The sequence below is a fragment of the Bos javanicus genome, chromosome 5 (assembly GCF_032452875.1).
Source record: "Bos javanicus breed banteng chromosome 5, ARS-OSU_banteng_1.0, whole genome shotgun sequence".
NCBI classification, from domain to species: Eukaryota; Metazoa; Chordata; class Mammalia; order Artiodactyla; family Bovidae; genus Bos; species Bos javanicus.
The window spans coordinates 103,125,778-103,150,966 of NC_083872.1; the positions used below are offsets into that span (position 1 = coordinate 103,125,778).

The 25,189-nt window shown below is 44.5% G+C and overlaps 3 protein-coding genes across 3 annotated transcripts in view; all 3 read right to left on the reverse strand.

The window, feature by feature from the left end:
• LOC133248200 (antigen WC1.1-like) overlaps nt 1-2,030 on the reverse strand; it is a 62,232-nt gene extending 60,202 nt beyond the window's left edge. Inside the window, exon 1 of the mRNA XM_061418020.1 lies at nt 1,042-2,030. Within this exon, the coding sequence (XP_061274004.1) occupies nt 1,042-1,114 (73 nt within the window). The 5' untranslated portion in view covers nt 1,115-2,030. The remainder of the gene's footprint in view (nt 1-1,041) is intronic.
• A 10,684-nt stretch (nt 2,031-12,714) lies between these two features.
• Nucleotides 12,715-16,424, reverse strand: LOC133248199 (antigen WC1.1-like). Its single transcript, XM_061418019.1, has 3 exons — nt 15,393-16,424; nt 14,744-14,887; nt 12,715-13,289 (listed from the first exon to the last, which is right to left on the reverse strand). The coding sequence occupies exons 1-3, from the start codon at nt 15,457-15,459 to the stop codon at nt 13,144-13,146; spliced, it is 357 nt and encodes a 118-aa protein (XP_061274003.1). The 5' UTR covers nt 15,460-16,424; the 3' UTR covers nt 12,715-13,143.
• Nucleotides 16,425-16,685: 261 nt separating this feature from the next.
• LOC133248779 (antigen WC1.1-like) overlaps nt 16,686-25,189 on the reverse strand; it is a 30,469-nt gene continuing 21,965 nt past the window's right edge. The window contains 7 exon segments of the mRNA XM_061419087.1: nt 16,686-16,918; nt 17,175-17,469; nt 17,471-17,490; nt 17,571-17,612; nt 17,957-18,271; nt 21,965-22,279; nt 22,378-22,470. Of these exon segments, the coding sequence (XP_061275071.1) occupies nt 16,686-16,918; nt 17,175-17,469; nt 17,471-17,490; nt 17,571-17,612; nt 17,957-18,271; nt 21,965-22,279; nt 22,378-22,470 (1,313 nt within the window).

Sequence of the window (25,189 nt, forward strand, 5' to 3'; positions counted from 1 at the left end):
GAACTTATACACCTGCGGCTGCACATCAACTGATCTCTACAGACAAGAGGTCCCCTCTCCTGGCTGTGGGCTTCTGCTCTGTAATGGACACCTGGTGGGGACAGGTGAGGTAAGCAGGCAGAGTGTCTCACAGAGCCCAGTGCTGGGCAGACACAGCAACATGCAGAGGGGAGCCTGGAGGATGGGGAGAGAGGAGCCAGAGAGAGGCAGGCAGGTGCACCATTATCTCTGATCTGGTTACAAGCAGTGGCCAAGACACCCAGCCCTGTGGGACCCTGTTTGCTTCACAGACCAATGGACTCAGTCCCTGCTCATCAGCTCTGTTCCTCTCACAGAGACAGGATCCACACACTCCTCACACACACACATATACACAAACTCCTCATACACTCCCACTCCACACACACACACACACACACACAAACTCCTCACTCACTCCTCACACACACACTCTCTCACACACACTCCACACACACACACCCTCACACACTCCTCACACACCCTCACACATGCCTCACAATCACACACACACACACACACACACTCCACACACACACAATCTTACACACTCCTCACTCACCCGCTCACACACACACACACACACACACACTCCTCACCCTCACACAAACACACACAAACACAAACACAGAGCCTACAGGAACATACACACAGGAAACATGGGGACCCAGTGGCAGTGCTCACACACCAAGCATGTGGAGCATGTGGGAACAGCCCAGAGTCCCAGCTGAGGTCAGTCACTGGAGCTTCCACACACTGGGAGCCACTGGGCCCTAGAAGCTCCCTGAGGGAGTGGAGGGGACTCAGGCTGACCCAGCTCAGTCCAGAGCAAACCTCACTGCTCTGTAAAATCTGCCACAACTAGCAGTGGACCCCCCACAGGAGACGGACAAGTATTCACAGTCAGCGTGGCTCCTTTTTGGTCAAAAACACTGAGGTTCAGCTCCACAGCTACAGACACCTTTCCCTTCACCAAGGCGTGCACTGCCTGGTGTGGACCCAGGGCAGAGGGGCAGCTCTTACCTTGACCACCCACCATGGTGCCGAGGAGGAGGACACAGAGTCCCCGCAGGGAGAGGTGTCTGCCCAGAGCCATCCTGACCCCACGTCCTCAAGGTCACAGTCCCAGCTGCAGGATCAGCCTGTGAGGAGGCGTCAGGGTGCCGACCGGGGTCTATATAGACCACCCCTTACACCCTCCCTCCTGGGAGCCAATAGCGACACCTCTCACCATTTCAGGCAGTATCGGAGGCTGCATCTGCCACTTTCTGCAGCTCAGACACCAATGAGCTTCTGAATCTTCAACATCTCCTTATATGAGCAACACGGTCCTTTGACCTCCTGCTTCCGTGGTCCTGAGAGCCAGGCCCCCTGACCAGGGCTAGAGTAGAAAAGTCACATCAAAAACTATGAGTACCATTCTTTCCTCTGATTACCTTGGCCAATCCCCAAGAACTGTAAAATCTTGCAGGGTCAGGTTGTGGAATTCACTGGACCACGTAGAATAACTTTGATGGTATCAAGCATTGATCTTCCCCAGCACTGAGCTCAGGATCAAGCAGAGTACTACAAGAAAGCTTCAAGCACAAGAACATTTCTCGGGCCAGCAGAAAATGAGGACAAGGATTTCAGGAATTCACAGGTGACCGTGGAGAAGGTGGGGAGGGAACCATTAAGTTGAGTGGATGAGATTGCAGGTCTTCTCCTCACAGAATGATCTGGAGACTGGGTCCCAGAGAAGGTGCATGTATGCTCAGTTGTGTCCTACTTTTTGTGACCCCTGGATTGTAATCTGCCAGGCTCCTCTGTCCACAGGATTTCCTAGGCAAGAATACTGGAATGGGTTGCCATTTCCTTCTTGAGGGGATCGTCTCAACCCAGGCATTGAACCCACGTCTCCTGTGTCTCCTGCATTGGCAGGCAGGTTCTTTATTGCTGAGCCACCTGGGAAGCCTTATAAGGGATTTTCAGACATGCTAAGTCCCTTTCCCTTTATTTCATTAATTTTATGTGAAATGTCCCTCTCAGCTAGTCAACAAATGATGCTTCAAGAGAGAAAGAGATTGCTGTTACAGGAAACAAAGAGAAAGTAGGACGTATCATTCAACTCTAGCCTGCCAAAATAAGATTTGGGGATCTAAGAGAAGAAAATATATAACTTAGAAAGATTTGGGTTTTCTAAACTTCACATTGTCCCTCTTTGCATATTGAGAGTTTGGTTTTATAAGATTCAGAACACCCTTGTATTATAAGCCATAACTAAAGAAGATGTAAAATATAATTTAAAGCAACTGCCCCCAGACAGAAGGATAAATAGAAAGTATTCTGCTGCACAGTGGCTGCATGCAAGGGGCAAAGAAGAGGCAAGTGAAGCAGAAAACAGAACCTCTTCTGAGCCTAAGAGGGAAGGTGGCAGCAAGAATGGAAGCCCAGGTAGATTGGGTGCACAGAGCCAAGCAGAAGGGTCTGATGTCCAATGTGGCCATTGCTGCCTTGTTCTGTTTCCACTGATCAGAGAAGCTCCCAGATGCTTTCCAGAAAGTAGCCCGGGGATGAGTATAGAGACTGAGTAGGGCCGTAAATGATGCAAGATAGAGCTCCCCCATTGAAATTCAAGGTCACTAACATACTGCCTTCATTCCTCATGCTCCCTCAGGCTCAAGATTCCCATGATGCTCCTCTGTGGTCTACACAAACCCACCCTGAGGCCCCGTCACCCTGACTCTCATCATTTCAGCACAAATGTGGGAAGGACCCACCTGTGACACACATGCCCCAGAGTCCCCACCACAGCTCAGAAACGGCTTCACACCCTTCCCCTCCCACACCTGAGGGCAGCTGTGGACCAGTCCACAGCCCTGTCACATCCCCACTGGGAGAACACCTCATCCTGGTCAGCAGACATAGCTTCTCTGTCCTTGAGACTCAGGTAAATGAAAACGGAGAAAGTTCAATTGAACATATGTTTTTCTCCCTCTAAATATGCTAATATTAATCCATTATTTTACAATAGTCACTTATTTGCCCTGTATTCCTCTGACTTCCAAGCCTCCATCTGTACATGAACCCCATCTCCTCTGGATGCTTAAAACAGTAGTGATAATAACTGATTATAAATATCAAAACCAGAATATAAACTCAGGGACTGGAGTAGGAACAGGATCTGCTCAGTCACTAGAGTCGATGCTCTACTCCCCGTGGGTCCCAGAGTCACCATTCCCTACCCAGTTATGGACTCTGCAGCATCACCAGAAACCACCGGACAAACACCTAGAACACAGGACGTGCTTCCTGGACTCCAGTCATTCCTCCCACAGGATGACACAGGGATGTGTTTAGTGAACCAGGTACACATGATCTCACCTCGGGATTGAGATCTCGTAGGTAACATACTGTTAGGGACTCCATACCCCATTATAAGGATGGAGTGGGATGGAAGGAGAGGTTAACCCAGGGCTTGCAGGCTGTGTCCAGGCAGAACCCTGTACCCCAGAGCTGGGATGCAGGTCAACATGGACCAACTCACCCTCTGATGAAGGTTTATCTTCTCTGACACATAAGGAAATCTCAATGTCCCATCTCATCCAAGATTTCAAGGAGGAAAGCTTTAGGGAGGACACTAAACTTGTCCACGTGAACTTCAGGGGTCAGAACAGGCTCAGGAACCAGTCTGCCTGGCCTGACTCAGAGCTCAGCCACATACCATGTGTGTGACCTTGAACAGGATCCTTACACTCTTTGTATAGTGGCTTCGTCTGTAAAAGAAGAGTTATACTTGTGTATAGATGACAGAGTTTTGGTTAGAATTAAATGAGTTGGCATTAGTAAGAGATATAACTAGTCAACAATAGTACATCATCTTGGCAGAAAAGCAATATCAGGGCCCCTCTCTCCATCCCATCCCAGGAACCCCAGGACTCTAGAACAGGAATTTAATTCTGTTACCTGGAGCCTTGACTGGAGCTGTCAGAACTCTCCCAGGAACCACATGCTGTGACGGTGATTGGGGCCAGAGTTGTGAGTCTTCCACACATCGCCCCTTCTCTCTGTGCCCCAGAGAGAGGTTCTACTGCTCATAAACCTCGACCTTATCAACTGTGAACCTCATGAATTAAGTTGTTTACTTGCTAATTTTACTTTATAAATGGACTTGTTAAAGTTCTGTGTCTAATTCACCTCCTTATCCCCGATGCCTGTTAATTAAAAATCCCAAATGATGTCTATTGTATACCTGAATGAATGAATGTCAGCCAGGTATTTTACACAAATCATTTCAATCCAAAGAAATCTTTTGAGATATAATTTAACTTGATGTGAGGACTTAACAGCACAATGCAAGTTGTGTCGCTTGTTGTAATGATATTTATATGATTAAATGGTATAAACTATGTATTGGTTAACTTCTACACTTTTCTACAATGAATGCAGTAAATTGAAATACCAGAAACAAGGCTAGCCCCATTCCAAGAGCAGTGCTGAGAGAGCCAGTTCTAAACATGTGTAAACACTGCGTCTTTATGTATCTGAAGATAAAGAAGACAAACCTCAGCACACTGACAGGTGAACACCATGAAGCCTCCTGTTCTGGTCTTAATCAGATATGGCCATGTGGTCCGGATGTTTATATATTTATCATTTGGCATATTTTCAGTTCAAACCACACATAACTGTAACAGGAAGAAATTTTGTTATAAAAAATTTTAGTTTAACAGCTCTATATTGAATTAGAAATGCAGAAGTAAAGAGCAGGAAGAATCCTGTTCTTTAACTTAGACTAACTGTTTATTCAGTCTTATGGATTGTAAAGCAATACAATATGTAGCATTATTAATCCCAAATCACCATGAAAATATGGAGGTTTCAGAGGTTCAGCAATCTCTTTGCTAGGAAAGTTAATAATTAAATATCCTTGGTAGAGGGACATTTTGGGGACCAATCAGAGGGACTAATATACAAAATATTTTTGAATTAAAAAAGAACTATATGACCTTAAAAGGAAACAATCAATTGAGTTGTTACACAAAAGTACTGGTGACCCACCTCACCATCTGTGTTCCTTGCATGGCTGGACCAAGATTTGTAAAGGCTTCTTTACTAAAGACAACTTCTTCACAAGGGCATGTGATGAGCTTGGTCATGAGCTGGTCATGAGCTGACTGAGGTCCAACCCATCATCTCTGTTCAACCCTTTATAATATATGACTGGCAACATCAAACAAAGTGTATGGCACTGAATTGGCCTCATTCATTCCTCCATAGTGCAACATCAAATACCCAGAGACCAGAGCAGATCAAAGCTACTAAATCAAAGACAAGCATATTCTAAGTGGTGAGCAAGCAGACCAAGGGCCCTTCCCTGCTGCTGTTGGAAAGGAAGAAGCCCTCCCACCCCAGACACCACCTGTGGGAGGAGAGACAAGAAGATGCCTCCTGAAATAGAGGAAAACCAGTCTTAGCAGGAGCTGGAACTGGATTTGACAAGATAATTATTAGCATAAATCCGAGCTAACTTGGGGGACAAATTTCAAATGGGAGAGTCTATGTTAACTTCACGGAAGTTTCAGTCCATGTAAACACCCCTTGCTATTGCACAAGATGAAATCAGTTATAAAAATAGCGAGTATTACATTTATGCATATTTGAATCTAGAGGACACATGTTCAAGCCCACTACAGAAAGAAAATATGTATAACTTCCTTTATTTTTAAAAGCACAGAGTTGTCATTTCTGGAAATACTTTCTAATTCTTCCAGTTCAGAATTACTGCTGTGTCTATTTAATCTGTAAAAACTTTCTTTTTGTCTCTAAAGTGGTATTTTTTGGGAGCAAGTATTGTGTCTTGTTCTTCAATGCCTCCATAAGGTCAAGTAAAGACACATAGAAAGAGCTTAACAAATATCAGATAAGAAATGAATGCATGAACAAATGCTGAACAATCACCCTGCAGTTAGTGATACTGAGTGGGGAAGGGAGAAGGGCAGGGGAGACACAAATCTGATTAATCCCATTCGAACAAGCTGAAGTGGAGTAAGGAGTCAGAGACACACCAAAGGAGCCAGATAGAAATTGCCTTCAAATCCCACTCTGAGAGGGTCAGATCACGTTCAATCTCTGCACAAAGCTGTACCTAAGAAGCTTCTCCAAGGTGAGAAAAAACTGACAGCACTGCTCTCAGGAGTTCTACTGAAGGATGTAGATAGACAGTAATACTTGTCAAATAGCTGTATTTCTACTCCCCGGTGACTCATTGTGGCCAATGAAACGTGGGCGGTGTCACCTGTGTCACTTCTGAGTGGAGGCAGGAAAAGCCCAAGTGTGACTTTCTAGTCTCTCTCTTTTTCCTGCCCCAGAAGCTGCATGTTCCAGATGGTGCATGTGCGAGAGCCTCACAGACCACAGATGTCTGTAGGTTGTGATGAGTGTGTGTGTATGTGTGTGTCTGTATATGAGTATTTAAGTATGTGTTCACTTGTATATGTGTGTGTGTGTGTGTGTGTGTTGCCCCTGAGATTTGTGGGTCACTTTTTCCAGCAGCAGAACAGAGTCTCTTCTGATGGATACCAAGGAGAAAGAAGACTTGAAGACAGAATCTGTCACATGAAGCAGGTCCTTTCCTAAATATCTTCCTTCTGTGTCTTCGTCTTAAGCTACTCCCTCTGATCTCACCTTGCTTCCTCTGTTGGGCTTGGTTGTTTCTCAGTCACCATTTCTGACTGACCAACACCTAGATCCAAGTCCTGTTTAAGAGCACCTGCCCCTAGTGCATCTCCTGTTCCCTTTACATCACTCGATGCTGACTATCAGGCTCAGTTTCCCAAATTTGACTCTTGGCATCTTGACATTCATCCTTAAACAGCTCTTCTTTACTCTGAGTTAGCCTATCCATCATCTTTGATCCTGTTTTTGCCTTCTACCAATTGTATACTAATGAAAAGGCAGCATGTATTTCTAAGCCCTGTAAGTTTTTTTTTTTTTTTTGGTTTCCTGAACACATCTGATTCCTGAGTTTAGTGCTCCATGCAGATAATTAACTACTTCACCTTTGGTTAAGAAATAATTTTGCTGAATTTTTCCCCTCAACTCAAGAAAATGGCACATTCAAAACTTATATTCTTATGAGCACAGCCCTAGGGCTCCCCTAACAGGACTTGGAAGGGGCACGTGTAAGGAGAGGCTGTTAGCTTCATGATTAATCCACCTCTGTTCAGAGTTTATGTAATTGCCAACTCCAGAGCTATTGAGTTTTTGTGGGTGGTCATTCTTAAGCCACTTAAATCCAAGATTAGTGCCACTGGAATGGCACTCAGAGTTCAAAGGCTGAGTGGTTGCTCAGATTTGAACTCCATGACCTGATGCTCTATTGCACATGGAGCATTGGTGCAGCTGAGTCCAGTCTGAGGACCAGCCTAAGAACACTGGAAATACAGCAAAATGTGCTCCTTCTTTAACATCTTAAAGTCTGTGAACAGATTCTCTTTTCCTTATTATCGAATTCTTCCCCATCTGGGCATGCTATCCAAGGCTCCTACAGGCTACAGGCATCTGCTGAGGCCCTGCCAGGGCCCAGGATTGGAGTGAGGCCTGTACCTGAGTATAAGCTCTGTATTTCCACTCTCTATAAGTTAATAGATGCTCATCTAAGGTTTATTGAATGATTGAATGGCACTATGCTAGATATTTAAGAGAAATTATCTTAACTATGAAGAACTATTTTTGAGGACATTATTTAGCTAATTGACATTTTTGTTTTAAGGATAAATGTTTTCAGCAATTAACAGGCCAAAATTTGATTTTCAAAAAAGAATGTGCATATCACCACCAGATACATCACAACAAACACTATAAACCTCTATCTCTAAGGATACACAAGACAAACCACAACACACTCACATGTGGCTTCTTATTAAGTCTTAATCAGACCCAACAGAGGAGACAGGGTATTTGGATGATTTATCACTTGGAAGTTTTTCAATTAAAACCACACAGGAACATCACAAGAAGAAAATTTGCAATTAAAAAAGCACAGCCACACCATCTATATGACATAAGGAAGGAGATGAGGTGCAGATAGAGTTCTTTGGCTTAAAATAACAAACAGACTACTTAGTCTTTCACTTTGTAAAAGGAAGGTCCTCTGGGGCTGATACTGAAGGATGTTGTAGAGACCACGATAACTTGACTTTTCTGTACAACAGTTAGAACTGTGAACTGATCGTTTTGGATAATGATGTGCTTTGATTTTTCTCTCTCTATTTTTTGTGAATCTCCTGTAGGTTTTTACATGTTTGTTACATGGCTCACATAAAATATCTTAAAGACACAATAGTCTATATTTTACTGATAACAAATTAATTTCAATCGCATACAAAAGCTCTACCTTTTGATCCTCTCCTATACTTTCTGCTTTTGATGTCAGAATTTATCTGTATTTATATTGTATATCACTAATAAAATATTTTTCTCTATAGTTATTTTAATGCTCCCCTTAAACTAGAGCTAACTGGTTAGCACACTACCATGCTCAGTGTTAGAATATTTGGAATTGCATTACATATTTACATTTACACGTCTGCTGTATATTTTCACTTCTTTAATATAATAATTAGTATCCTTCATTTGGGTTTCCCTGGTGGCTCAGAGGTTAAACCGTCTGCCTGCAATGTGGGAGACCTAAGAACTCCCCTCAGCAATCTTCTAAGACAGAACTCTGTTGGTAAACTTCCTCAACTGTTATTTTTTGGGGAAAGTTTTTAACGCATCTTCATTTCTGAAAGACAACCTTCCTGAGAAAAGTATTCTTGGTTTGCAGGTTTTTTTTTCTTTCATCAGTTTGAATATATCATCCCTTTCTCTCTTGGCTTGTCAGCTTTCTTCTGAGAAGTCTGCTGATATTCTTAAGGTTCTTCAGAGATTTTGTGTGTGAGAGAGCATTTGCTTTTATCTTGCTGCTTCTAAAATTCTCTCTTTGTGTTGATTACGAACAATGTGTCTTGGAGACAATCATTTTGAATGAACTCTGAGGAGTGACCTATTAGCTACATGAACTTGGATGTCTAAATCTCATCAGATGTGGAACTTATCTGGTATTATTTCTTTAAGTACAATCTCTGTCCCTTTCTCCCTCTCTTCTCCTTCTGGGACTCCAATAATGTGCAGGTTGTTACTGTGAATGTTATACCATAGTTCACACAGGTTCTTTCACAATTTTTTCATTCTTTTTTTCTTTGTCCTCTGGCTGGTTAGTTTCAATTTTCTTGTCTTCTGCCTCAAAGATTCTTCTGCTATTGCTGATGCTTTCTGTAGCATTTTCCATTTTGTTGCATTTCATTCATTGTAATCTTAAAAAGAATTTCTGTTTGATTCCTTCTCTTTTTCTGCCTCATTGCACAGCTTCAGGGATCTCAGTTCTCTGACCAGGATTGAATCCAGGCACAGCAGTGAAAGGATCGAATCCTAACCACTAAACCAACAGCAAACTCCCTGTTTGCTTCCTTTTTTTATGATTTCTGTCTCTTTAAAAAAAAAAAAAACAAAAACAAAAAACTGAATTTATTCTGTGGAGTGACTCAGAGCCCGTGCACAACAAGTGCTGAGCCCATGCTGTAGGACCCGCAAACCACAAACAGGAACCTGCATTCTGCAAGTACTGAAGCCTGAGCTCCTAGAGCCTGTGCTCCAAACAAGAGAAGCCGCCGCATAGAGAAGCCTGCTGTCCACAAAGAGAAGTAGTGCCTGCTTGCCACAACTAGAGAAAGCCCATGTGCAGCAACAAAGACCCAGTAAAGCCAAAAATTAAAAACAATAACAATAATTATAATAAATAATTTTAATCTTATTTTGTTCACATATTCTTTACCTGAATTTGATTGTTTATCTGTGTTTTTTGGAGTTCACTGAGCTTCTTGGTGAGTATACTTTATTTCTTTCATCGTATGTCATTTATTTCATTACTTCCCAATGGTGAATAGCTACGTGAGCTGCCCTGGGAGAATTCCTGGGTATCTTCCCATCCCTAAGAACAGCCTAGAACTATGAAGACTGTAAGCATGACTTGTAGATCTGAGCACTGGACACCATGCAGAGCCATCAACCAGGGACTGGGTCGTTCAGCTCACAACCAGGCCATCACTCTCAGGTCTTATATAAGTTCAGCAGCCTCTCCACATGTCCACAGTAGAATTGGGGGCAAGGGGGTGTTGTGAAATGTAATACTTGGCCACTTCTACATGACAGCTCTCTCTACCCTGAAGAATCACAACAGTATCACATTTACATTTTCAGTAGTAACCAGATTAAAGCAATCTTGAAACAGTGTGTTTTCAGAGAAGCCCATTAGCCTTAAATTCTTTATTTAAGTTCTAGATTTAATTCATCAAGAGATGGGAATATCAGAAAACCTGGCTTGCTTCCTGAGAAATCTATATGCAGGTCAAGAAGCAACAGTTAGAACTGGACATGAAACAACAGACTGGTTCCAAATCCAGAAAGGAGTATGTCAAGGCTGTATATTGTCGCCTTGCTCATTTAACTTATATGCAGAGTATATCATGAGAAATGCTGGACTGGATGAAGCACAAGCTGGAATCAAGATTGCTGGGAGAAATATCAATAACCTCAGATATACAGATGACACCACCCTTATGGCAGAAAGCGAGGAAGAACTAAAGAGCTTCTTGATGAAAGTGAAAGAGGAGAGTGAAAAAGTTGGCTTAAAGCTCAACATTCAGAAAACTAAGATCATGGCGTCTGGTCCCATCACTTTATGGGAAATAGATGGGGAAACAGTGGCTGACTTTATTTTGGGGGGCTCCAAAATCACTGCAGATGGTGATTGCACCCATGAAATTAAAAGACATTTGCTTCTTGGAAGAAAAGCTGTGACCAACCTAGATAGCATATTAAAAAGCAGAAATATTGCTTTGCCAACAAAGGTCCGTCTAGTCAAGACTATGGTTTTTCCAGTAGACATGTATGGATGTGAGAGTTGGACTATAAAGAAAGCTGAGCGCCAATGTATTAATACTTTTGAAGTGTGGTGTTGGAGAAGACTCTTGAGAGTCCCTGGACAGCAAGGAGATTCAACCAGTCCATCCTAAAGGAAATCAGTCCTGAATGTTCTTTGGAAGGACTGATGCTAAAGCTGAAATTCCAATACTTTGGCCACCTGATGGGAAGAACTGACTCGTTGGAAAAGACCCTGATGCTGGGAAAGATTGAAGGTGGGAGGAAAAGGGGACGACAGAGGATGAGGTGGTTGGATGGCATCACTGACTCAATGAACATGAGTTTGAGTAAGCTCTGGGAGTTGGTGATAAACAGGGAAACCCGGCATGCTGCAGTCCATGGGGTCACAGAGTCGGACACGACTGAGAGACTGAACTGAACTGAACTTCTTTTAAGAATTCAATCATATCAGGTCGCTCCATCCACATCTTTGAAACATAAATAGACAAACGTACTTGATCTTCCCATCTATATCCCTTCTTCTGGATCCCCTCTGCCTAGGTCTCCACTTTCTTGCCCTCTTGTCCCACGTGAATACAGGGTGTGGGTGAGCAACAATTTGCCATCCATCAATTAGGGAGAGAGATGAGCTGATATAATTCACTCAGAAGGATAGATAATTGGACAGACAAGAAATGGTAATGTCCTGAAGAAAAAGTACGAAGGTATGGAAAGAATGGATTCATAAGGATTTGATAACCGACTAGACATGGGAGAGAGCAAGGAGGAGTCTATATCTGCTTGAGAAATAAACAGATAAAGTAACCTAGGGAATGAGAGATGAAAAAGGGAGAGGTAGTTAGGTAGAGTTAGAGTTTTAATTGGCCCGTGAACACTTAGGCAGGTTAAGGAAAACTGTATCCCTTTTCTCCAAAGAGCAAACTCCAACTTTGAAACTCACATCCAAGTCTGGTGACCAAGAACAGGTTAAAACAGGTGATGTGACATCTCAAGGAGAACATACAGGAATGTTCAGGATTGGGTTTTTTTCATGAGTTTGTGAAATAAAAATATCTCCTGCCATATCAATAAACAAGAAATGTCACAGACATCAATGATTTCTGGTCTCCAGTTGTGAATGAGGGCTCCCAAAACTGATCCAGGGGATGCTGCCACCCCTCCATGGTGATTGCTGAGGAGCTGGGGAAAGCAAGAAGCAGCCATCTGCCACTCCTTAAGGGGAGCAAGGATTGGCCCCAGATAGCTGAGCTGCATATGGAAGGATTGAATCAAGTGAGTCCAGAGGCTTGCATCTTCCCAGAAACAGAACGCTAAATTCCTTAACTTGGTACCTGATCTTTGATGTTCAGACTGCCTCTCCCTTTGTTGCAAACTTGTATATAACCTGACTTCCCTTCCTGCCTGCTTGGAGCAGTTTTCTCAGAGCTACCGAGATGCTGTCTCCAGGGCTTAGACTCCTAAGCATTCCCACCAAATAAAATAACTCTATAAAGTTCTGACTACATTTTCTGGTTGGCAAATTCATCTTGCTAGGAAGGAGAGTGTGAATGTGGACCAAGTTTAGATGCTTTTTCTAGGTAAGAGTGACCTGGAACATTTGTGATCCCAGGCAAAGTCTCATTAGCCTTTGAAGAAGGTGAGAAAATATGGCAGTGCACTCATCGTGTATTTCCTTTGAGGAAAATGGTGTTTGAGGACCAACCATCTAAAAGCATTTGATATGGAACTTGGTAATTATTAACAAGCAAAAGAAAAAGTTACTTTAATCAGAATATTTCATTTTGAGCAATTTCCATATAACACCATCACAGGTCAGCCTCTATTGAAATACAGGCAATTAGAATATCTGACGGAGAAGGTAATGGCAGCCCACTCCAGTACTCTTGCCTGGAAAATCTCATGGATGGAGGAGCCCAGTAGGCTGCAGTCCATGGGGTCACAAAGAGTCGGACACGACTGAGTGACTCCCCTTTCACTTTTCACTTTCATGCATTGGAGAAGGAAATGGCAACCCACTCCAGTGTTCTTGCCTGGAGAATCCCAGGGACAGGGGAGCCTGGTGGACTGCCGTCTATGGGGTCACATAGAGTCGGACATGACTGAAGTGACTTAGAAGCAGCAGCAGAACATCTGAGGCATCATCTTGTATTTAATACAACATCACAGGAAAGCCACTGTGGATGTTCCCGGGACACTGAGTTCAACATCATCGTACCCAGGGTCCCCTTTCTCCCCCTGGAGTAGGCAGGGGCTCTGTTCTCCTTTCCCAGGATCAGCTTCCTTTCTAGAGACATTTAGAGAAGAACCTGAAAGAGCAAAGAGAAGCATAATTAGAACGGAGACAAAGGAACTGGACAGTGTGTTGGAAGCCTGTTAAACAAGTGATGATGACAAAGCATCCCTGGGACCCAGGTGTGGGCAGGAGGCTCAGACTATTTCACACCAGTTACAGTGCGGATGGATCCAGGCTGTCCTCTCAGATCCGGTCCATGTGGTCTCTGGGGCCTCAGTTCATATGGAAATTCTGCATCACAGGAGACCTGTGCTCACACAGGAGCTCTGGGAAGATCTGCTTCCAGGCTACACACTAGCAAGGAGATGCCCAGGAACAGTAAGAGCATAACAACAAACTTAAATGTTCTCCTCTCACAGCCGACAGATGTGAAATCACAGTGAGAGGGAGAGTGGACACAGGGAAAATCTGAGTTCCTCACTCATAAACCAACTCTGCTCTTAGTAGCCTTGATGCATGTTCCCAAATGTCCACAAAGAGTATCACGGGAGCATCCACAGATGGCCCCTCCCAGGGACCACACAGGCCCTCAGATGGATAAATACTCTCTTCCAGAGAAAGAGTGTTTTCTCTTGACAACTGAAATATCTGGGGGAAATTAGACCTTAGCTGACCATCAGCTCCGAGTCAATGATCCACCAACATGGCTTAATGTTAAGGCCACCATATACCATAGACTTTGTATATGTCATTGCAACCTTATACACAGACCTCATCTTAAATTATCAGATGACTCACAAATTTCAATACTGCAATACATTTTTAAAATTTCTGTCTTTCATGTTCAGGGCAGCACAGAGATGTTATCAAAACACTTGTCTATTTTTGGATTTGGTAAATATGCTCAATTAATCTGTAAGCTATCTATTTCTTTTGACTACTGCACAATGTTTGTGGGATTTTAGTTCCTTGACCAGGGATTGAACCCAGGCCCTAGCAGTGAAAGTGCAGAGTCCTAACCACTGGATTACCAGAAAAGCCCCTAATCTATAAATTTTAATGTAGATATATCACAAATAAAATGAAAATTTATGTTGCACTATGGGGACATAAATGCCAAAAGTAGAGTGATTCCTCACCCCCCCCCCCCGCCCAAGGAGTCTGACAGCATTAAAGATGGCATATGGTTGAGAAGTGAAGTGCTAGTTACTCAGTTGTGTCTGACTCTTTGCAACGCTATGAACTGTAGCCCACCAGGCTCCTCTGTCCCTTGGATTCTCCAGGCAAGAATACTGGAGTGAGTAGACATTCCCTTCTTCAGGGGCTCTTCCTGACCCAGTGATCAAACCCAGGTCTCCTGCATTGCAGTTAGATTCTTTACCATCTGAGCCATCAGGGTGGCTCATCAAATGTATGAGATATCCATATTTTGAAACTGCAGAGAGGCTGGGCATTGAGGAGCTCAAATTCACCTTTTCCAGGACAAAGACCGAAGATTTCAGGGGATCAGCTAATCTCCCCACTCACCTGTCTGAGACCTCATCCCATCTTCCTTCTCTGGGAACGCTTCCTCCTCACTCCCCTGAGAGTCATGAGGAGCCCCAGTCACTGGTACCTCTCCACCATCATCGTAATCCTCACCAAGGGCAACAGTCCTCTGATCTGGCGCTTCTGAGGGCAGAGCAAGGGTCAGATGAAACCACAGTAAGGGGGTTGGTCTGAGAAATACCTAAGATCCTTCTGACCCAGAGTTTCTGAGCTGCTAGAGGCACCAGTCACTCCTTGTTTTAAAAGATTTTTTTCTCTAAGACCATGTTTCATTTTGATGTGTCCAAAAACCAAAACATGATTTTACGTATCTTAATATTTCCTGTTTGAAAAATATATATTCCAAAGTAACTGTCCTACCATTGAGCATTATTCAATTATTTTAACAAATTGTGCTTTACAGAAATTACTTTTAAAATCAGTGTGTGCCTGTTGTGATTCCGGACACAGAGAGCCCCACCCCAATGTGAGACGTCACAGGACAGTCAGAGAAAGGGAAGGACGGACCCCATCTGGACACAATGGATGCCTCTGGTCCATCAAATGAAGACTGCTCCCCTTGCATCTCGTCTCTATGAGGGAAACTCTCCTCCCCAAAGCCCAGCTGAGGCAGGTCTACTTCTATTACCTGGAGCAGATATGGAGTCATTGTTGTCCTCACCATCTGACAGGAGGCCTAAAGTGGAGACAAACATCACACAACACACAGAATGACCCTCCCCACACTCACGGGACCTGTGTTAAGACTGGGAAGGGGAAGACCTGGATCCTGCAGTGTAGATGGGGGCTGGGGGCTCATGAGGCTCTGAGAGGCCACCCTGCCACTTTGGAGAGATGCCTCTGTAAGCCTGAGGCACACGTGGGGTCTGTGGACACTGAGAAGATGTTCACAGCCAGTGGGGGGTGACAACCAGAGGTCCCAGGAAGGCAGGCAGAGACACCCACCTGAGCTTCCCAGAAGAACCTCCTTCTGAGTCACAATGTAATCAAGCTTCTCATACACAGCTTCAGCAAGAGCATCTTCATAGCTGGATAAGGCTGAGAGATCCCCTAGCAGGTCAGAGATGCCACCCCAGACACCCCGATCCAGCAGACCCACCTTCATCTCCCCTATGCTCACACAGAGGCTGCCTCGACCTCAGCATCATTTCTTACCCCATGCACCGTGTTGGCACCTTCTCTCCTCATCTGACCTGAATCCACAGCTCAGCCCTGACTCTTTCTGGTCTCACAGGAGAGGCCATGACATATGAGAGTTCACACCCCAGCCCTAAGAACCTCTGTATGTTCAGCCTTAGAGCTCAGCACAGAGCACGTGGAGCTCTACAGACTCAAAACAGAGACTGGCCCAGGTTCCCCTCCTCACACCTGCCACATCTTCCGCCTGCATACACTCTCTCTGGTCCCCAGTTCCCCCTGCAGCCCTCCTCTGCACTCTGCTCTCCATCTGAGCAGCTGAGTCACCAGGATGATGAGGACCAGGAAGAGAAGAAACCCCAGGATGAGGCAGAGGACCGCAGGCAGGGAGAAGATGCCAGGGAGAGGATTTGAGGTTGGTCTGGCCCCTAAGGAAAGCAAGGCAACAGAGTGTGAAGAAGGTCCTGGGCACAGAGAAACCCCCTGTACCAGCATTTCTGGGGGCTCTGGATGATGGTGTCCTAGCCTCAGACACAAATATACTAATAGTGACTGGGCTACTCCAGGTCTCATCCAGAGACAAATCAACTCCACTCTAGCCAGTGTGGCCCTGAGGCAAAGCCAGGGATTGTCAGGGAGCTTCCCTGCCGAGACAGCCTGAGGACCCAGCTCATCCCTTCTCCTTGGGCCTCAAACAGTCCTGAGACCCGCACCTCACTGATGAGGAGCAACACTCAGGGGCAGGTAGGAGAATGGGAGAACTTTAGAATTTGCAACACCAGAACTAGACTCTCCTGGATCCTGGGCCTGAGAAACATGTGGCCCTGGGAACCAAGGCAGGGGCGTTCCCCATCATAATGCCCCGGCTCCTTCCCAACAGCCAGGACTCCTCAGGCTCTTTCATCTCCTGAGTTGTCAGAGAGCGCATAGAACCGGTTACCAGAATCTTAGTATTCTCCCCTGCCCATGGATGGACCACAGTACCTGCTGTAGTAGGGGGCAATGTTGTCCTTGCACCTAAAGAGGAAAACAGGAGATTGGGTAAAGGGAATTGGCCAGATCACAGGGTAACCCATTTTTCCCTCCTGAGCTCTGAAATTACCACCTCAGTCTCCATGACATCAGTGCCCAGTCCTCCCAGCTTCACTGCGCTAGATCAGAGCCCCAGCACCCAGACACTCTCTGAACACAAACTCCCCACCACCCCCAGTCCAGCCCACTGTCCCCGTGCTGCCCCAGCTCACCCAGGGTGGACCCTGAGCCCCTCACTCACCAGAGCACCTCACACCAGCATCCTCCTCGTGCTTGCAGTCGCTCTGCCCCCAGGGCTCCGCAGCACAGTCCCACAGGGAAGACTCCCAGCCCCCACACCGTACCTCATTCAGCCAGATGCTCCCATTTCCAGGGCCAAATGCTGCAGACCACATGGCTTCCAGGGCCTGGCCACAGCCCAGCTGCTGACACACCACCTCAGCCTCTGCCAGGCTCCAGGAGTCATCGCACATGGTGCCCCAGGAGCTGCTGTTCCAGACCTCCACCCGCCCTGAGCACTTGCTGTCTCCCCCACCCGAGCCGGAGCTTCTCTCTGTCTGAAAAGGCAGCAGCCCCTCCTGTGACTGCCCCGGTGGGAGGGAGCCCCTGGAAGCCACAGGGGAGGCGGCTGACATACCTGTGCAGGGTGCAGCAGTTGGACAGCTCTTGGGTCTTCTTCCTGCACACAATGGGGAAACAGTGGATCAGGGACAGCTGGGGGTGGTCCTGTCTCCACATAAGATTATCTAAGGTCTGACTCAGTGCAAATGACATGTGAAAACACAGGCTCATTATCTCCTGGTCTGAGACATTCAGTGCATGTGATCATCAGCTGAAATAAGTGTAACTGTTCATCATTTATTGGTCTCCACACCCCACAACAAATACAAACACACACACAGACATGGGCACATAGACATTTTGTAGACTCAACTTAAAATCATCACTTAGATTGGAAAGCATAAATCACTCTAACAACATCCTTCCAGGTTGAGACAGACACAGAAACAGACAGTAAATCACCTGCACACGAGATATAGGCTTCCTCCTTTGGAGAGCAGGAACTGTATTTCCAAGGGTCAGAAGGACACTGCCAGAGAGAGGTGTCAGTTTTCTGACACTGGATTCCATCTACCCACCAGGGCCTAGAACCTTCTCTAAGAGCAACAAAAGTGTCGAGGGTTCCACTGTCCCCACAGCCAAGCTGTCTGCAGATCACGGACACGGTGAGGTCATCTATGGGGTTACAGCAGACACCACCCCAGGTCCCATGGTAGAAAACTTCCAGCCACCTAGCACACTGCTGGTCCTCGCTCACCATCCGGAGGGCCAGGAACTCTAAGATTGAAAGAGAGGAGACAGGACACAGTGAGCACTCCGCTCAGGGCTCTGGGTCTTCCTCTCTCCCAGAAACTGTGACCATACATCCCTGACCCAACTGCAGAGATGCCCACTAGTTGACAAGACTATTGAGAGGGTAACAGGCAGGAAAGCTAGGGGTCTCCAAACGGAGGAAATAGCCTGCAAGTGTTAGACATTTTTATCTCTCTTAAGCAGCAGGAGGAAACAAACTAGTGATATTTTTTCCTTCTCTATACAAATTTAAATGGAGGTTTCTCTTAAAATAATGTGTTGCCATAATGTCACCTGGTTTCGCCTGAAGGTAACTATTCGCAAACCTAGAGATAACCAATGCCTTTTTCTTATGAAAATGTTTGTCTTAAGCTTGCAGATGACACCACCCTTATGGCAGAAAGTGAAGAGGAACTAAAAATCCTCTTGATGAAAGTGAAAGTGGAGAGTGAAAAAGTTGGCTTAAAGTTCAACATACAGAAAACGAAGATCATGGCATCCAGTCCCATTCACTTCAAGGGAAATAGATGGGGAAACAGTGGAAACAGTGTCAGACTTTATTTTTCTGGGCTCCAAAATCACTGCAGATGGTGACTGCAGCCATGAAATTAAAAGACGCTTACTCCTTGGAAGGAAAGTTATGACCAACCTAGATAGCATATTCAAAAGCAGAGACATTACTTTGCCAACAAAGGTCCGTCTAGTCAAGACTATGGCTTTTCCTGTGGTCATGTATGGATGTGAAAGTTGGACTGTGAAGAAGGCTGAGCACCGAAGAATTGATGCTTTTGAACTGTGGTGTTGGAGAAGACTCTTGAGAGTCCCTTGGACTGCAAGGAGATCCAACCAGTCCATTCTGAAGGAGATCAGCCCTGAGATTTCTTTTGAAGGAATGATGCTACAGCTGAAACTCCAGTACTTTGGCCACCTCATGTGAAGAGTTGACTCATTGGAAAAGACTCTGATGCTGGGAGGGAATGGGGGCAGGAGGAGAAGGGGATGACAGAGGATGAGATGGCTGGATGGCATCACTGACTCGATGGACGTGAGTCTGAGTGAACTCTGGGAGTTGGTGATGGACAGGGAGGCCTGGCATGCTCCGATTCATGGGGTCGCAAACAGTCAGACACGACTGAGCAACTGAACTGAACTGATGCTAATATACTACGCATTTACCCCAAGCTCCGTCTTCAAGGTTCCCAAGGTTCCCATTTACCCCAAGGTTCCGCCTCTTGGCTCAGAACCTACTTGACAAACCAGTATGTTATACTCAGATATTGTTCCCCTAATCTATGTAAATGAAACTATTTGTATGGTGGTCTGCCCTTCTTCAAGATTCAAGTTAATCATTTTATGGCCCAGGATAAAACATTTGGTCCCAAGATTATCCCAAAATGCATCTTATGGGTGACGGGCCTGGTGCCAATCTGAATTTTAAGCCATTCCTTTCTCTCATTAACAGACCTCTAGTCACTATATAACATCCAGCCGAAGACTAGCAGGGGGGTACTCTTTCTGCCCCCTTCGGATGCCTATGTCAGAAGCTTTCTCTATCTCTTTTATACTTTAATAAAACTTTATTATACAAAAGCTCTGAGCGGTCAAGCCTCGTCTCTGGCCATGGATTGAATTCTTCTCCTCCAGGGGCCAAGAATCCCAACGTCTTTGCGTGATTCAACAACAACCTTTCACTACCATTGCCTCACTTCTACCTGATTATATCCATTTGTGTCTGTCTTTCTATTTCTACCACGACGGTGTAGCGGGTACAAACAGAGAAAGACCTACCAGGCCACCTGCGGGATGGAGAACTGACTCCTGCTTCCTGAAAAAAATCCTAAAATGGTTTGTAGATGGAATGTGATGTGGGTATTTGGGGAGGGAAGCAAAATAACGGAGCCACAAATGTCCACATACAAATCCTTAGTACCTGTGAATATGTACCTGACGTGGCAAAAGGAACTTTACAGATGTAACAAACTTAAGGACCTTGGGATGTTTCAGATCAGATCAGTTAGCAACTGATGTCAAAGCCTCTTGATGAAAGTGAAAGTGGAGAGTGAAAAAGTTGGCTTAAAGTCAACATTCAGAAAACGAAGATCATGGCATCCGGTCCCATCACTTCATGGGAAATAGATGGGGAAACAGTGGAAACAGTGTCAGACTTTATTTTTCTGGGCTCCAAAACCACTGCAGATGGTGACTGCAGCCATGAAATTAAAAGACGCTTACTCCTTGGAAGGAAAGTTATGACCAACCTAGATAGCATATTCAAAAGCAGAGACATTACTTTGCCAACAAAGGTCCGTCTAGTCAAGGCTATGGTTTTTCCTGTGGTCATGTATGGATGTGAGAGTTGGACTGTGAAGAAGGCTGAGCACCGAAGAATCGATGCTTTTGAACTGTGGTGTTGGAGAAGACTCTTGAGAGTCCCTTGGACTGCATGGAGATCCAACCAGTCCATTCTGAAGGAGATCAGCCCTGGGATTTCTTTGGAAGGAATGATGCTAAAGCTGAAACTCCAGTACTTTGGCCACCTCATGCGAAGAGTTGACTCATTGGAAAAGACTCTGATGCTGGGAGGGAATGGGGGCAGAAGGAGAAGGGGATGACAGAGGATGAGATGGCTGGACAGCATCACTGACTCGATGGACATGAGTCTCAGTGAACTCTGGGAGTTGGTGATGGACAGGAAGGCCTGTCGTGCTGTGATTCACGGGATCGCAAAGTGTCGGACACTACTGAGCAACTGATCTGATCTGATCTGAGTTAAATTCACCCATTCCAGTCCATTTCAGTTCAGCTGATTCCTAGAATGTCGACATTCACTCTTGCCATCTCTTGTTTGACCACTTCGAATTTGCCTTGATTCATAGACCTGACATTTCAGGTTCCTATGCAATATTGCTCTTTACAGCATCGGACCTTGCTTCTATCACCAGTCACATCCACAGCTGGGTATTCTTTTTGCTTTGGCTCCATCCCTTCATTCTTTCTGGAGTTATTTCTCCACTGATCTCCAGTAGCATATTGGGCACTTACTGACCTGGGGAGTTTCTCTTTCAGTATCCTATCATTTTACCTTTTCATAGACCACAGTTTAAACACCTCCTTAGCCACACTATCCTTTGAAATGGACAACCTTTCCCAGTTCCAGTCAGAGGGAAATGTAAATGAGGAAGAATGGGCAGAAGAGGCGCTGTTGCTGAAGAAGAAAGACTCAAGCCAAGGAATTAGACCACACAGAAACCAGGAAAGGCTGGGAAAGGGGTCCTCCAGGAAGAACACAGCCCTGTGGACACTGGGATGTTGGCCCACGGAGACCCTCAACAGACTCCTAGCATACAGAACTGAACAGAGTAAGTCTGTGCTTTCATTACATCATCCACAGGATCTCCAGACTGTACTACCACAGGGAACTGAAGAGAGAGCCCTGCTTTCACATGGAAACTGTCAGAAACGGCTCTGCCAGGAAACACTACTGAGAAAAAAGGACCACAGTCTCAGCTGCTGCAGGAGGAAGTGAAAGCACCTCATCTTCTCGTTTGCTGGAAAGACAGGCCCCATGGGAGGAAGCCTCCTTCTCTAGTCCTTTCAGCATCTCTCCTTCAGGGCTCCGATCCTCGTCCTCCAGAGCTCCACCCCTTCCCCAAACTGTGGACAGCGTGGAGTGCTGACCTGAGCAGATGAGTCCCGCGTCCTCCTTGTGTCTGCAGTCGTGCTGCCCCCAGCCCCGGGAAGAACACCTTCACACGTGGGACTCCTTTCCTGTGCAGTTCAGGTCGTCCAGCCAGATGGGACCTGATCCTGCCCCAAAGTGAGCAGAACTCGTGGCATTGAGGACTTGTCCACAGCCCAGCTGCCTGCACACCACGTGGGCATAATCCAGGTCCCAGCCATCATCACAGATGGTGCCCCAGGAGCCCTGGTCAAGGATCTCCACTCTCCCAGCATAGTGACCACCCCGGTCAACCAGGCGGAGCTGTCTGCTGTCTGAGGAGAGAGAAATGGGACAATGGAGTGGTGACGGGTGGTGAGGGGGGAGAGGGGACAATGGGTAAGAAGGGTCTTCTGTCCTGTGGGACCCTCACCTGAGCAGTAGGGGGCGCTCTCCTCTGAGGCTTCAGAGTCTGCTGGTTCGGACACAGAGTCATTGCACTGGGGAAGCACCTGGGTCTGGTTTCCTGCAGAAACACCAATGATCAGAGGGCTGGGAGGGTTAACATAAAGAAAACTAAATTAAGGTTAAAAAATGACCTAGCAGTGGAGCCTGAAATGAAAGCTGTGGCATATTAGTAAAGTTATCATAACTTTAGTATCCACTTTCTCTATGGAGAATTCTGCTTCTGACAGTGCCATAATTTGGGTTTAAGCCAAGTGTTGCACTAAGAATGAGTTGAATAAGGTATGTTACTCCTAAATCTATCCCTAAGTAGAAGAAGCAAAACAAAATCCTTTCTGAAGAATTTCTACAATTTTTCATCTACAGTGTCTATCATTTAAACAAACACTTACACAAAAGAGATTTCTTGGAAACTCAAGAGGCAAAAGGAAACATTGGAAAGAATATCCCAGGGTACCCAGCTATTAGAGTTACCAGACAGAGAATTTATTTGATTTTTTTAGTTTATTATTTTTATTACTGGAAGATAATTGCTTTACAACGTTGTGTTAGTTTCTGCTGTACAACAATGTGAGTCAGACAAAAGTATACATATATACCCTCCCTCTCAAGCCTCCCTCCCTCCCCATCCACCATCCCACCCTTTTAGGTCATCACAGAGCATCTAGCTGAGCTCCCTGTGCTATATAGCAGCTTCCTGTTACCATTTGTTTCACATGTGACAGTGTATACATGTCAGTGCTACTCTCTCAATTCATCCTGCCCTATCCTAACCACCGCAGTGTGTTCCCATCTGTTCTCTAGGTCTTCATCTCTATTTCTGCCCTGAAAATAGGTTCACCTGTACCCTTTTTCTAGATTCCATTGACAGAGAATTTAAACAGCCATGATTAAAATGCTCATAAAATTAACTCACAAGATATGTATCTTGGCAAGGAAATAATTACAAAAACAAAAATTCTAGAGATAAAAAACTTAATAGCTGGAATTAAGAACTAGAGAACGAGTGTATCTCAGTGTTAGATCAGCATAAGGTAGAAAGAGTACAATGGAAGATCAGAGGACTAATATTCCTCTATTTAGAAATGCTGGTCACATGGTAAGTGTCCCAGTTATCATGCTGTAAAACAAATTCCCCCCAAAACTTAGCAACTAAAGCAAAACATATATACTTCAGTTTGCTTATGATTCCCTGGGTGTAATCTGAGAAAGACTCAACTTGGCAGTTCTGTCTTGGGGTTTTTCATGTGGTTGCACTTAGATGTCATCTGGGGCTGAAGTTTTCTGAGACTTGACTGAACTGTGGTTAATAACTGTGGAAATTCCCTGAAGTATTTTAGAGATAAAGGGACATCATGTCTGCAACCTAATTCAGAAAGAGTTTACATATTTAGGGGCAAATGGAACAGGAGGGGGACAGACAGAAAAAGAGAGGGAGACAAACAGAGAGATAAAGATTAAAGCAAAATAGGACTTCCAATTCAAGATGGCAGAGTAGAAAGAGTGAATATGAAATAGAAAAAGTGAAACATACTAGATAAAAGTAAAAGACCATGTTTCACTTTTTCTATTTCATATTCAGTGCTCCCATTTCATTTAGTTTATGTTCTCCAATTTCTCCATCTCTTCTTTTTTTTTTTTTTGATGTTCTTTCTCAAGCCTTTATCAAGTGTAGTAGAAAAGCTTTTGTACACATATATAGTTATGTATAATATGTATATTTTAGAAAACATAAATTTTTGCCTAACTAAAAAGTTTATGACATTTTGATTCCACTTGTTTGACTTAGTATGAATAGAATGCTAGATTTCTGATTTAAAAATAGATATGCAACAAGTAACAGTGGTTTACTGTACAGCATAGGGAACTATAAGCAATATCTTTTAATAACCTATGATGGAAAATAATTTCAAAAATAATAATGTGTATTTGTGTAACTGAATCACTTTGCTGTGCACCTGAAACATTGTAAGTGAACTACACTTCAATAAAAAATATGTATTTAAAATATATGTATTTTTTAAAAAGATTAAAGCAAAATACGAACATTGGGAAATCAGGTAAAGGTCATCTGGGAATTTTTATATTATTTCTACAGCTTTTCTTTAAGTCTCAAAAAATATTAAAAGGTGAAACAAGTCCAAAAAATTCATTCTTAGGACACTTTTACACACAAAAAATATGAATAGCATCAAAAACAAAATGCCTAAGAGGAAACCTAGTAGAAGATGGGCAAAACCTCTGAGAGAAATTCAAGACCTAACTGAATGGAGGAATATATGATGTCAATGAATTGGGAGACTCAAAATTGTTAATCATCCTCAAATTTATACATAGATTCAATCTAGTCACAATCAAAATACATTTAGGCTTTTTTTTTTGGGGGGGGGGGTGGAGGTGAAAAGTGACAAGCTGATTCCAAAACTTATACAAAATCCAAAAGGCCTAGAAAGACCAACACAGTTGGCAAGAAAAGAAACAGCATTAGAGGAGTTAATAAAAAGTAACACTCATAAATTAAAATCATTCAGACAGTGTAAAGATACAATACTTAAGAAATACAGTATTGGTGCCAGGACAGACAAATAATACAATGGAACAGAGTAGACTGTCATAAAGGACAGACACATATGCCCTTCTGCTTATGACAAAGGTGACACTGCAATGGGGAAAGAGCCTGTTCAGTAAAGGATTCTGAGTCAGTTGGATGTCCATATGAATCCTGGAGAAGGAAATGGCAACCTGACCCTTGTCTTACACAGATATCAATCCCAGAAGAA